Here is a 14,362-nt window from a genome sequence, read left to right as displayed (position 1 = left end):
TGCGGGCATGGGACTACGCCCACGCCTATCGCCCCCCCACGCTTGCAACCGCTCACGACCTCCATCTTCTCCCGTGAAAGGACTCCTCGTCACAGACTTCTGGTTCTCGACCAATCAAATACCATCGTTCCCCCTCTTTAGATTTGTAGTATTATTACTTCTTTCAGTGACGTCATCTGCTACACGCTCCTCTACCTTAGATATTATTTGGTGTAAATTAGCCACCTCTGTCGAGTTGTAGGATTACCTTGTGATACAACTGATGTAATAGGGTACGGCCGGGGACCGATTGACACATGTTACAACACAAGGGAAGTGAGAATTCAGTCAAGGATGCAAGAATGACAGTTAAGTGATCACGTGAAATCAAATGAATTAATACTCAGCAACATTGACAAATTCAGGTGGTCAACTAAAGTGGCGGAGTTTGATTAATCTAAATCAGACTGTTCAATATCCCTGATGCCAGACGTCATTGAGGACGTCGTCCGGTCGGTACCGAGGACAATGGCTTGGTACCTAGATAGGGGTGTCAGATGTCGACAGCGTCGTCGTTTGACGGACGGATAAATCCTAACGGGTATATGTAACTACGATGCAATGCGAGTGCATCCTACATGTTGTACTTGCAGGCCCCCAACTCGTGGGAAGTACCGAGCTCCGAGCTTAGATGGGGTCACCGGGTGACGATGACGGTGGCCACTCAAGCCTCGTCAAAGGGAACGAAGGCGACTACAGCGCCGAATGGAATCAATCTATAGGGACCCGCACGTGACGAGCAGGCTCGGCCCGTACTGATCTGACACTCAAGTGTCGTAGTTTGTGCTCAACCTTCCTCTCTCACCTATATCTAACCCGCGTGGTGGAGGCAATCAAAATAATACTGCAGAAGATAATGTAACGGGCAAGCGAGAAGATGGTGTACCTCGTCGGCCTTCGCTCGTCGATGAATCTCTGCGTTGAACTGCGTCCTGGTGCAGTCACGGGTTGAGTCTAAAAGTGGGAGGTGTCGGAGAAGGGAGCGGCGTGATTCGACAGCCCTCGGGCTGGAGCCAACAGTCATGAGGAGGATTGAGGAGGAGGTAGCAAAAGTGCAGTGCGTCAAAGGGCCGACTAGCATGAGTAGCAGCCCAGCTGACTCTGCTACTCCGGGTAAGTGATTGACGGTCGGCCGGTGCTGCTGCGGAGGAGCTTCAACTCGGGGTGAGTCAAACTCTCAACCGGCAGTAGAAGGGGTCACCGTTGGCGGCACTTGGCATCGTCGCCGACAAAATACCTTGTGCTACTCACAACACCGGCAGGCCGTGCGGGATGGGGCTTCTGTCGTAGGATACCGGTGGTGAGGTCCAAAGCTGAGTGGTGGACCAAGCCAGAGGTGCCCTCACGAGTCCACCGTTTGACCCGGCGTGCGAGCGGGGTCGTCACTTCAGCGTCGTGGGTCAGAAGGGGTGTTCTCGGTCAAGGAGTTCATTGTGAGAATGAGCCTTGCATGACCACGTCCAGTGATCGTGCGGGAACTGCTCTAACGTGGGCCACGTTAGAGCATGTTCTGCGGTTATGCAGAAAGTTCTGCATAACTGCCGAACGTGAATTACTGGCCAAACGTGGCCAGTAACTGTTTTCTCTCTCTCCCTCTCTCCTTTGAGTTTTCCCCTATAAATAGGGACTTTATTCTCTTGTTTAAAGAGAAGAAGTTTTTTACCTCTTCAACGAGTTATTTCCCTTTTTGATCCTGCTGTCCCCTGGGTTGCTGTGGTGATCACGCCGACAACGTCTAGGAGATCGTCGTCTCTCCGGCGCAGTTCTGACATTTGGTATCAGAGCGGGTTGCGGGCAGAATCTCGGTCGCGGCAACGTTAAAGTCGTTGGCATCGAGAACGCGCAATCGTCACGATGGCAGGAGGCAAGAACGGGAGAGTCGAAAGGGTGATTCGTGAGGTGAGCGTCGGGACTGGGTTTCCAATGCTCACCAAGACCAACTACTCCGACTGGGCACTTCTCATGAAAGTCAAACTCAAGGCGCGTATGCTTTGGACAATCATTGAGAATGGGGGTGCGGAACCCCATGAAGAAATGCAGGCACTCGACGTGCTCTGCAGTGCCGTGCCGCCAGAGATGTGGCCGATGATTACGAGCAAGGAGACGGCGAAGGAGGCCTGGGACGCTATCGCCACCATGCGGATCGGCGATGACCGCGTCAAGAAGACGTCGGCGCAGAACTTGCGACGACAGTTCGACTCGACAGCGTTTAAGGAGGAGAGTCCATTGAGGACTCGCATTGCGTCTCAACAGCATGGCGTCGACCCTCACCACCCTTGGCGACAAGGTCGGAGAGACGCAAGTGGTGGAGAAGATTATTCGTAGTGTTCCCCAGCGTTTCAGGCAGGTCGTGGTCGCGATCACGACGCTGCTTGATGTGTCGACACTCACCGTTGCGGATCTGACGGGTCGACTGAAGGCTGCAGAAGATGCTTTCGAGGAACCGCCGTCGGCGATGCACCACGATGGCAAGTTGTACCTGACTGAGGAGGAGTGGGACCTGCGGCGTCGGAAGCGTGATGCCGACAACAAGCCGGCTGGTGGGAGTAGCACCGCGGCGCACCGTGGTAGACGCGGGCGAGGGCGCGGTCGTGGCAGCGACAAGAGCTCGTCGTCAGGCCGACCCAGCGGCGATGAATGTAGGAGATGTGGGAAGATGGGCCACTGGGCCCGCGAGTGCCGCTCAAAGCCTAAGAAGGAGCAGGCCCACGTCGTCCAGCATGAGGAGGAGGCCTCGCTCCTTCTCGTGGAGTCAAAGCCGGTCATATCGACGGTATTGCCACCAACCTCCACTCCTCAAATTTCTGCTATGACTTTGTCGGCAGAAAGTCGGCTCCGGGGTGCAAGCCCACCACCGCCGGGAGCGAAAGGGGTCCTCGTCAAGAAAGGGGCCGCCAAAGAGGAGAAGAAACCAGGCCCCCAGATCCATCTCCACGAAGAAAAGGTGTTCGCCCACCTTGGAGAGGAGGAGAAGTGCGACGAGGAGGTATGGGTCATGGACACAGGTGCCACGAACCACATGTCAGGTTCCCGCATGGCCTTCACCGAGCTAGACACGACGGTGCTTGGGACATGCGTTTGGTGATGATTCAGTGGCACGGATCGAAGGGCGGGGGCGATAGTGTTCCAGTGTAAAGCGGCGAGCACCGGTCCTTCAGCAGGGTGTACTTCATTCCTCGATTGACGACGAGCATCATTAGCGTCGGTCAACTCGATGAAGCCAAGTACCGAGTCAACATCGAGAAAGGTATGATGACGGTTCATGAGCCAGGTGGAAGGCTCCTTGCGAAGGTGATGCGTGGAGCAAATCGACTGTACATCCTTCAAGTCAAACTGGTTCGACCAGTATGCTTAGCAGCACAGGGAGTCGATGAAGCTTGGAGATGGCACGCGCGCCTCGGCCATGTCAATATGGCCGCATTGAAGAAGATGTCTAAAGAGGAGCTAGTGCGTGGCTTGCCAGAAGTTGGTTAGGTGGACAAACTGTGTGAGGCGTGTCTTGTTGGCAAGCAAAAGCGGTCACCGTTTCCTGTGCAGGGAGAGTACCGGGCACGACGCATTCTGGAACTAGTACACGGCGATCTCTGTGGACCGTTAGTACCGGCAACACCAAGCGGTAGCAAGTTTTTCCTATTGCTCGTAGACGATCGAAGCCGGTATATGTGGGTCACCATGCTGCCTTCAAAGGACCGTGCCGCGGAGGCCATCAAAGAGATCAAGGCTCGGGCGGAAGGCGAGTCTGGATTGAAGATGGGTGCACTCCGTACCGATCGAGGCGGCGAATTCACCTCACATGAGTTCGCAGAGTACTGCACAGAAGAAGGTATTTATCGTCAATACACCGCGCCATACAGCCCGCAGCAGAATGGCGTCGTCGAGCGCAGGAATGGTACGGTGATGGCAACCGCGAGGAGCATGCTCAAGGCGAAAGGGCTACCGGGCTGGCTATGGGGTGAGGCTGTGGCTACTGCTGTGTACATCCTCAACCGGTGCCCAACGAAGAGCGTGGACGGCATGACGCCGTTTGAGGCGTGGCACGGGAAGAAGCCGGCGGTGCACCATATGAGAGTGTTCGGATGCATCACTTATGTCCGGGACACAACGCCGCATCTCAAGAAGCTGGAGGACCGCGGCCGCAAGATGATTTTCATTGGCTACGAACGTGGGTCAAAGGCCTATCGTGTCTACGACCCCACCACGAGCCGTGTCCATGTGACACGGGACGTAGTGTTTGACGAAAATGCCCAGTGGGACTGGGGCAATGGTGCGAAGCAAGGAGATGCGGGCGGCCACCACAACATTTTTGCATTGGAGTATGCGATCGGGAACCAGACGTCTCTTGAGGCTGGTAGCGCCATCGAAGTATTTAATGATGATGCGCAGGGACTAGAGCCAATCTCGCCACCGTCTATGCATTCCGGTGGAGGAGAAGTGCTTAATGAAGATGGTGGAGAAGAGGTGGAGTTTGCCACTCCGCCTAGTGTTTGCATTGATGACCTGGATACGGATCATGATGAAGATGCACCACTCCGTTTCCGCAAGATCGATGATGTCATCAGGCCAGCCTCGCCGCCTGGGCTCGCGTTGCGGGCGTTACTCGCAGAGGAGCTCCATGTTGTAAGTCCCGATGAGCCTCTATCCTTTACTGAAGCACATAGCCACCCAAGCTGGAGGAAGGCTATGGAGGAGGAGATGGCGTCGATCGAGGAAAACAGCACGTGGTCCCTGGTCGATCTCCCTCATGGGCGACGGGCAATCAGTTTGAAGTGGGTGTACAAAGTAAAGCGGGATGAAAGTGGAGCCGTGGCGAAGTACAAGGCACGACTGGTGGCAAAGGGCTATGTTCAACGTCAAGGGATCGACTATGATGAGGTGTTCTCACCTGTGGCACGGCTGGACACGGTGCGCCTTCTCATTGCTCTCGCAGCACACGAGGGGTGGGAGGTGCACCACATGGATGTCAAGTCGGCATTCCTGAATGGTGATCTCAAGGAGGAGGTGTACGTGGAGCAGCCAACCGGTTTCATCAGCAAAGGCAACGAGCACAAGGTGTTCAAGCTGAAGAAGGCTCTCTATGGCTTGCATCAAGCGCCTAGGGCTTGGAATTTGAAGCTGGATGACACATTGTTGTCGTTTAGATTCAGAAAGAGTCCCTCAGAGCACGCCATCTACACCAGGCAGAACGGGACTGCCCAGCTGGTGGTCGGGGTGTACGTCGACGACTTAGTGATAACCGGCACCAACTGCGACGACATCAGGCAGTTCAAGGTGGAGATGGCTCGAGCATACAAGATGAGCGACCTTGGCCTGCTCCGCTACTACCTCGGCATTGAGGTCAAGCAGGGCATGGAGGGCGTCTTGATCAGTCAAGGAGCCTATGCCGCCAAGATTCTCGAGAAGAGCGGCATGACGGGGTGCAATTCCTGTCAAGTGCCGATGGTAACCCGCCTGAAGTTGAGCAAGAGAAGCACAGAGCCGCTGGTGGATGCAACAACGTACAGAAGCATCGTGGGTAGTCTCAGGTATTTGGTGAATACTCGTCCAGACCTGGCGTTTGCTGTTGGCTATGTGAGTCGCTTTCTGGAGGAGCCACGAAAGGATCACATGGCCGCTGTGAAGCAGATTCTCCGGTATGTAGCGGGAACCATGAACTGGGGTCTCTGGTACGGAAGAAAGAAGGAGCAGATCCGACTGACAGGCTTTAGCGATAGTGACTTCGCTGGTGACGTTGATGCTTGGAAGAGCACGACTGGAGTTATCTTCTTCTTGGGCAACAGCCCAATTACTTGGCAGTCTATGAAGCAGAAGGTGGTGGCCCAGTCTAGCTGTGAGGCAGAGTACATTGCGGCCGCCAATGCTACCTGTCAGGCAGTGTGGCTCGCTCGGGTACTAGTAGAGGTGCACGGCTCAGCACCATGCATACCAAAGCTAAGGGTGGACAACAAGTCTACCATTGCGTTGATCAAGAATCCAGTTCTCCATGGACATAGCAAGCACATCGAAGTCAAGTATCACCTTGTCCGAGAATCCGCAGAAAAGGGCCAGATCAACGTGGAGTTCATCAGAAGTGAAGAACAGTTGGGTGACATTCTGACAAAGCCACTTGGGAAGAACAAGTTCCATGAGTTTCGCAGCAAGATTGGCCTCGTTGATGTCCGCGGTGAACACAGCAAGGCTCAGGAGGAGAATGTGAGAATGAGCCTTGCATGACCACGTCCAGTGGTCGTGCAGGAACTGCTCTAACGTGGCCCACGTTAGAGCATGTTCTGCGGTTATGCAGAAAGTTCTGCATAACTGCCGAACGTGAATTACTGGCCAAACGTGGCCAGTAACTGTTTTCTCTCTCTCCCTCTCTCCTTTGAGTTTTTCCCTATAAATAGGGACTTTATTCTCTTGTTTAAAGAGAAGAAGTTTTTTACCTCTTCAACGAGTTATTTCCCTTTTTGATCCTGCTGTCCCCTGGGTTGCTGTGGTGATCACGCCGACAACGTCTAGGAGATCGTCGTCTCTCCGGCGCAGTTCTGACATTCATGACCAAAATGGATTTCCTGGTCAGCAGAGTTCACGACCAAGACGGGTTCGCGATCAAGAGAATTCAAGACCAAACATTTCTCGGTCAGCTGAGTTCTCGACCAAGGGGGGTTCCCGGTCAGTTGATTCCACGACCAAGACGGCCGGAATAATTTCTGAGCATCGGCGTGAACCAGGGCGCGGTAGGGGAATCACTCATCAGCTCTAGTCACGGACAAATATGCCATGCAATCGGTAGTTGACGGCTGCAGGCGCGAATTTGTCTGTACTGATTGGTAGTATCGAAGTCGAGTTATTCCGGCGCCGATTGTTTGCACCACACTGAAAGGGGAAGATCGGTCCGTCGAGGGAAAGAAGAGAGGGGGGGCAAACATGGGGGAATCTGTGCTCCTTCTTCTTCACTTTGGGCTTCCTTCTCACCACGCTATCCCCCTCTTCAGCTTCTTCCTTCTTCTTCTTCTTCTTCTTAGTGAGGGGTGAGACCTGCGCCTTCTCAAAAAACGATTCAATACAAAAACGCAAGTCTAAATGCTATGGCACCCATTCTTTCCCTTAATAACGGGGAAGTAAATGGGCCCCTAGCTGGACAATGAGAGAGGGGGGGTGAGGGGAGAACGAGATCCATTAAGGGGGCCCTTATAGAATGGACCCCCCATTACAAAATCTCTATCTCTATCTCTATAACTATAAAGCAAATTCGTGTACCCTTCTGGCCTCTGATTGGCTGAGAAGAGTTGGAGAGAGAGAAGAGAGGGAGAGTGAGAGAGTTTGATTCGCCCTCTCCCTCTCCGTCTCCCTTTCCCTCTGACTCTCTCCCTCTCCCTCTCCCGCTCACTCTCTCCCTATCCCTCTCGCTCTCTCTCTCCAATAGTCTCTCTCTCTTTTTCTCTCGCTCTCTCCCCCCCTCTGTCTCTTTCTCTCTCATGCTCTCATTCGCGCTCTGTCTCCCTCTCCCTCACTCTCAACCTCTCTCCCTCTCGCTTTGTCTCTATCGATCTCTCCCTCTCCTCTTTCTCTCTCCTCTCGCTCTCATTCCCTCTCTCCCTCTCCCTTCCCTCGCCCTCTCCTCTCCGTCTCCCTTTCCCGCTGACTCTCTCCTTTCCCTATCCCTCGCTCTCTCCCCAATAGTCTCTCTCTCTTTTTCTCTCGCTCTCTTTCCCCCTCTGTCTCTTTCTCACTCACGCTCTCATTCTCGCTCTGTCCATTTCTTTCTCTTGCTCTTCCGCTCTCTCATTCTCTCTTTCACTCTGTCCCTCTCGCGCTCTATCTCTCCCTCTCACGCTCTCTCTCTTCCTTCGTCGCTCCCCCTTTCTATCTCTCTCTCCCGTTGTCTCCCTCTCTGGCTCTTTCTCTCTGTCTCGCCCCTTCTCCCCCTCTTTATCTCTCACCTCTTGCTCCCTCCCACCCCCTCTTGCTCTCTCTTCTCTCCACCGGAGGAGATCCAGATCACGAGAGAGGTAAAGCGCTTTTTTCTTATGTAAAATCGGCCGCGGGAGCAGCGACGCCAACATTGTGCCGGTACGTTTCTTTTCCCTCTCCATTTTGCTCTTGCGCTCTATCTATTTCTATCCATCTTCTTTCTCTTAGTCTCGCTCTAACCATCTCTCTCTATTTCTCTCACCATCTCTCTCTTCGTATATATTATTCTCCTAATCACGCTGTCACGATCTTTCTCTCTACATATTTTTTCATCCCCTTTTACGAATTTCTTCCTCTATTTCACAAAAATACGACGCCATCACGTGAAACAGGGTACCAATGATCATCCGGAGTCATTCTCCTCCCTCTTCTAGGGTACCAATGATCTTAGGGGTTGTTGCTCATCAATTTTGAGGGTAATTTGAGCACTTAATTCGTTTTATTCTATCATAGGAAAAACATACGATAACATTATGTTGGAATTTTCCTTTTTTCATGGTTTCTTTTACTCTCGATAAATATCACGTTTCACTTTATTCCGTATACACAAATTTAAATTTTTATCACGTTCATTGGTACCCTGTGAAGTTGAAGAATAATACTGAAAATTATTCTTAAATCATATAAATAATTTTGGATTTTTTTGACAGATCGGAGGGATATATTCTTCAATCTGCGGGATAGATTCGCAGATCTGACTATTTTTACACTGTCATCTCCAATAGGCTGCGATAGAGTAAGACTATCTCTCTCAACTACTGGATATATTATGTTCGGGTTTGAATTTTTTCATGCTTTCTTTTACTCAATAAATATCACGTTTCACTTTATTCCGTATACATAAATTTAAGTTTTTATCACTTTCATTGGTACCCTTTGAAGTTGAAGAATAATACTGAAAATTATTCTTAAATCACATAAATAATTTTGGAATTTTTTGACAGATTGGAGGGATATATTCTTCAATCTGTGGGATAGATTCGCAGATCTGACTATTTTTACACTGTCATCTCCAATAGGCTGTGATAGAGTAAGACTATCTCTCTCAACAACTGGATATATTACGTTCGGGTTTGAATTTTTTCATGCTTTCTTTTACTCTCAATAAATATCACGTTTCACTTTATTCCGTATACATAAATTTAAGTTTTTATCACTTTCATTGGTACCCTTTGAAGTTGAAGAATAATACTGAAAATTAGTCTTAAATCATATAAATAATTTTGGAATTTTTTGACAGATCAGAGGGATATATTCTTCGATCTGGAATTTTCTTCTCCATCACTATCTACAATCTTGAGATCTGTGTGGTAAGATTGAGAAGCTAAATGTGGAATTTTTATCCCTCAGAATGAGAACATCCCCGCTTTTTAACACCTCCATCTTCACCCCAAGCGAGCATTGCGAGCGGGCCCCACTAGTAAAATAAAATAAAAAAAAGAGGAAGGGCATGAGGGGTAGGGGGAAGGTCCAAATGGGCAAGGTTCCCTCCCCCATCACAAAACAGAACTAATAGACGGGGCGCACACACTAAGAAAACACGGACGAAACCACGAACATGAGAAAACCAGATGATACTAAGAAACTTGAAAAAATGCAACGCGCTTTTCACCCGAAGTACTTGAATCCGGGCGCCTTCATGGTCGCCTTGGCATGCCAGTCAGATTGAACGTGAACCTGCAGTGGTGCTGATGATGAGGACGGCGTCTCTGAAGATGCCTCTTGGGACTCTGGCTGCTCTGCGCCATCAATCCCTTTGGACCAACTGGACGATTAAGTAATGAGAGGTATTTGTTAATACACGGTAGCGCCCAAACCTCTACCGATAAGGTCTATCCGTATCACAAAGAATTAACCTAACGCTATCAATTTTGGGTGGCTAATCCTATCACAACGCAAATGAATTCGGAGGCAAGGGAAACACACTTCAACAGCAATGAAGGAAGTAATTTTAACTGCGAACGAAGGGGAACGATAGAACCTGTGTGGGCTAGGCCCGACGTCCGTGGTAGAACATAAGAAGCTCCATACAGAGGAGCCGACTCACGGAGATAGAAGCAATGCAGGTGTGATCAGTGGTGTCAGCAATCTTGGAGGTGCGACCTGGTAGGAGCACCAAGGGCAGCCACTGGTGTGGGTGCACTGGTGTGGCTGGCAACACGTAGGCGCAACAGGGTCTGCATGCATGGGCGTGGACAGGTGGCGCGTGCACATGCATAGGCACACGAATGCACGTGCGAGCGCAGACATGCAGTGCTCGCACAGGCACGGGCAGACGAATGCCCGCGTGGACGCGACGAACAGCGCGCGTGGGCTCGGCGGGGAGCGCACACAGGTGCGTTAGACAATGCGCGCGAGGGTGCGACAGACAACGCAAGCAGGCGCGGCAGGCAGCATGCACACTTGCGGTAGGGAGCGCGCGCGGGCATGACAATCAGCACGTGGGTGCGGCCGGTGACGCACACACGCAGGAGCAGATGATGCAGCATAATGCGGATTGTTGCGCGGAGCGGCAACAATAGCGCAGGATGGTGATCAAGATTGTGCAGTGTACGCACACAAGTGTACAAGAAAAGGTGCAGGAATGGTTGTTGGCAAGAATGATGCTGATGGCAATGACAATATTGTCGGAGACGAAGGCGGCCACGGCAGATCCAAGGATGATCCAAGAATTTGAAGTTCTTGGTGCTTTCTTGGACGGTAACATGATCAAGAACCAGGTTCTTGATCGAGAACACAATGAATGGCTACGGTGGGTGATGATGACGGTTCCTCCACGGGCTATCCTCAACGTGGACATAGAAGCGACGTTATGAGCAAGCCCACAATCTACTGTAAAATATTGGTAAAATTCCAAGGAGGGGGGGGGGGGGGGGGCGCGGGAGCCAATTGTGAAAACATTTTCAAATTTCAATCAACTCCAAGGGCCTTCCATGGGCATGCCTCCCTTTATATAGTGTAGGGGGTATGCTCAATTGGACTGAATGGGAAGAAACCGTCTCGTGATGAGAGGCCTTCCCATAATGAATGTGAAGGAAAACACACATGATGGACAAGGCCAAACACGAAGGCCAATCCACAATTCGAAATGAAAATAAAAGACATGAAAATACAATGAAAAGACATGAAAAGACATGAAAATAAAAGACATGAAAAGACATGAAATAAAATTATCATGACCCGTCGTTAGGCCATGTACTTGAAGGTCGGGTCACGGACGTCAACACGAGCAGCTTGAAGTGGCTGCTGGCGTCCTTTGGTGCCATTGGCGAGATGGTCCCCCATCAACAACTAGGTCTTCTAGAAAAAGAGGATGTGGACGCCTCTGGACACTTGGTGTCCCTTGCTTCATAGTTCATCTAGTTGATCCCATTAAATCATTGGGAGTCTGGTCATGAATGGTTCGCTCCCAAATTTTTAGTTGATCGCCATACTGGTCAGCAATTGCCTCGTCATTTCTCATTGGATTTTTCCGACACATTGCATTCCATACACTCATCCCGTTCATTTATCATATATCGTGTGTTGTAACACGAGCTGTCCGATCCCGGCAGTCATGTTACATCACTCTCTCCATAATTTTATATTTCCATAGGACCCTCTCTCTCCTAGTAGTGCTCTCTCTTTCTCCGTTCCCTCTCTCAATTATCTGTCTGTTAGTTCTCTCTCTCATTCAAACGCCCTATCAATCTCAATCATACTCTCTTTCTCTTTTTTTTTTTTTTTCTCTCTCTCTCTCTCTCTATGTTGTGTGCTCTCTTTCTCTTGCGGGGTCTCTATCAAACATGTTTTCCCTCTCTCTCTATCACGCGTTCGCTCTCCCCCACTTTCTCAAAAGTGATTTCCTTCTCCCAATCTCTCTCTCAAACGTGTTCTTTCTACTTATAGCTCCCAGTCTCAATCTCATCTGTATCTCTCTCTTTCTCTCTTCTACAATCTATCTCTCTCCTGCATTCTCCCTAGAAATCTCTCTCTCTCTCTCTCTGTTGTGTTCTCTCTGGCCATCTCTCTCTGCTGCATTCTCTCTCACCATCTCTCTCTCTCTCTGCTACATTCTCGCTTGCCATCTCTCTCGCTCTCTCTGATTTGTTAACCTCTCAATATCTCTCTCTATCACAATCTCCTTCTATCATTTATTTTTCTTTACTCCATTCTCCCTCTCTTCTCTTCATATGAATTCTTTCTCTCTCGGGGTATTCACTCCCAATCTGGATCCACCCCATTCACTGAACCATTCAACGGTCAACTGAAGGACAAATCAACGATCACTCAACAACAATTCAAAATTTCACTCATGGAATATTCAACAGTTATCAGAAAATCCCCATCAACGGACAACCACAACCTGTCAACACTACACCGTCGACCCGCATCCGCGGCGCTGTCCTTGATCACTAAGGGAAAGAGAGAGTTTATATAAGCTTTTTAGATAAATTTTACTCGAGAGATTTTATTCAGAAATGGAAAGTTGTATCATGAGAATAAATGTAGATTAGATAATTAAGATAATTTGTGTTCATGTTTTTGAAGTCAAATTACAGTAGAAACTACTGAATCATATTTTCACTAGACCATGAGTGTAAGGTGTTCACGGAAATGCCAAGTAAATGAGAGTACTTTTATGATGTTTTTCATGCAACACACAAACCAGTTTTGTTTACTAATAATCAATAAATAAATATATAAGACTTGTAACGATTTATGGTTGTTAGGTACTTTTTAGAGATTTTAATTGGGTCTGAAATATTCTAAAATAAATGAATAAAACTTTCTTGGAGGAGAAAGCAAACCAATCATTTGATGAAATGCACATAAAAAAGATTTCCACATAAGATGTGAAAATTTGTGCTTTGGTATTAATCTCATAATTTTCTGTCAAATCTTACAAAATTTCAAATATTACTTTTTCGTATATGGTGTCTGACAACATCCAAATCAGCATGAAAATTCATGTTTAATTGATGCATTTTAGAGCATAATTAAGCTAATTTTATGCATGGTATCATGAGTTTTATGTAACTTTTACAAAAAAATATGTGTCCACTAGATAATTATTCTTGCACTAAATTCAGTATATTTTGATGTTTATAATGATTTAAATGGATAGTATATTTAAGAATAATTAATTTGGAGAAAAATTCATCCAAAAAGGAGTTATAGATAAAGAGATATTTAATATTCAATTTTAGAGAATTTTCTGGATGATATTTGATATTTTTAAAGTATGTTTTAGGTTTAAAAATGTCAAAATATTGGCCTACAGTTAATTGTAAATTTACATTTTACTCACCAATTTACATCAGTAATAAGTGAATTAGAATTAATTATAAATTTTATTGCATAACTCCCAAAATTACACATCCTTTAGGTTAACCACCCAAATTTTGAGTTATCATTGACTTACATGAATTCTATGTTATTTTGGGGTCGCCAACTACTTCGGATGTTCCATCAACCTAGTCTTCCTCAAGGAGAATCCTATGTACTTTTATAGATTTCCTGACTCCTTTCTTCTCTCTTCAAGTGTCACACGGTAAAATCCAAAACTACGTACAATGCTCAGATCGAACGCGTGCCAGCCTCTACGCTTGGCAGAGACACTGAGGAGCCTTGGCTTATCAGAAAAAGTCTCTTGAGAAAGCTTTAGATTTCTTGTAGGTTAAGGAAAGAAGGTAAGGCTAGGCCACATGCATTAATTGGGTCGTTGTATTATGAGGAATGAGGTTACACCGTTGGTCATAGCTATTACACGGGGGAAGACCGCGCATAATACCAAAGAAACAAGATGAGTCACAACATGTGCTTGGGAACTGGCCCTCCTATGCCTTGAAGCCCACAGCCTATGGCCGCCCTACCGGCACTGCCCTTAGAAGCTTTCCCCACGGCCAGGCGCCGCGCGCCTATGGGTCATGGCACTCAGCACAATCACTAGTCCGTCTTAACCTTAACGCTCCATATGCCACAAGCATCCGCACTAACACCTCTAGGCTTGGTCCGTATTTTTGCCACTATGCTCGACACCCTAAGCTTTAGCAGCATGCAATATAGCACTACCCACAAGGGCACCACGCGCCCTGTAGTTGTTTCGACACTCTCTACGCCAATGCCTTAGTCTCTTGGCAGAATGCCTGCCACCATGCACCCCGAACAGGTAGGACGAGCAACTTTCACCCGTAGCTCGCGCGGTGCAAAGCGCTTGCGTAGTCCCCACGTGCAACGGCTGCGCCTCTACCACCCAGCCTGCGCTATAACATGTGCATCGCAAAACGTACACGTGCGAGCGCGTCCTTAGTGGCCTGGGCACGTGGCCTGCCTGATCCATTGCGCTTATGTGTCGATGAGCATGAGCAAGTAACGGGGATTAGTTTTAAAG

General features: G+C 48.8%; 1 protein-coding gene and 1 long non-coding RNA gene across 3 annotated transcripts; both read left to right on the top strand.

Moving 5' to 3' along the window:
• The first annotated feature begins 1,893 nt into the window (after positions 1–1,893).
• Positions 1,894–3,124, top strand: LOC144701443 (uncharacterized). The gene is made up of 2 exons (XM_078573252.1): positions 1,894–2,246; positions 2,293–3,124. Exons 1-2 carry the CDS (start codon positions 1,894–1,896, stop codon positions 3,122–3,124), a joined length of 1,185 nt encoding a protein of 394 aa, XP_078429378.1.
• A 4,587-nt stretch (positions 3,125–7,711) lies between these two features.
• LOC144700438 (uncharacterized) lies at positions 7,712–9,365 on the top strand. 2 transcript variants are annotated; one of them, XR_013580767.1, is made up of 5 exons: positions 7,712–8,088; positions 8,322–8,405; positions 8,640–8,725; positions 8,934–9,019; positions 9,230–9,365. It is a non-coding gene; the product is annotated as an uncharacterized LOC144700438 (long non-coding RNA). The 2 variants fall into 2 exon arrangements; XR_013580766.1 differs by lacking the exon at positions 8,322–8,405.
• Positions 9,366–14,362: the final 4,997 nt, after the last annotated feature.

The sequence above is a fragment of the Wolffia australiana genome, chromosome 3 (genome assembly GCF_029677425.1).
Source record: "Wolffia australiana isolate 7733 chromosome 3, ASM2967742v1".
NCBI classification, from domain to species: domain Eukaryota; kingdom Viridiplantae; phylum Streptophyta; class Magnoliopsida; order Alismatales; family Araceae; genus Wolffia; species Wolffia australiana.
This window is presented reverse-complemented; position numbering and strand designations above follow the sequence as displayed.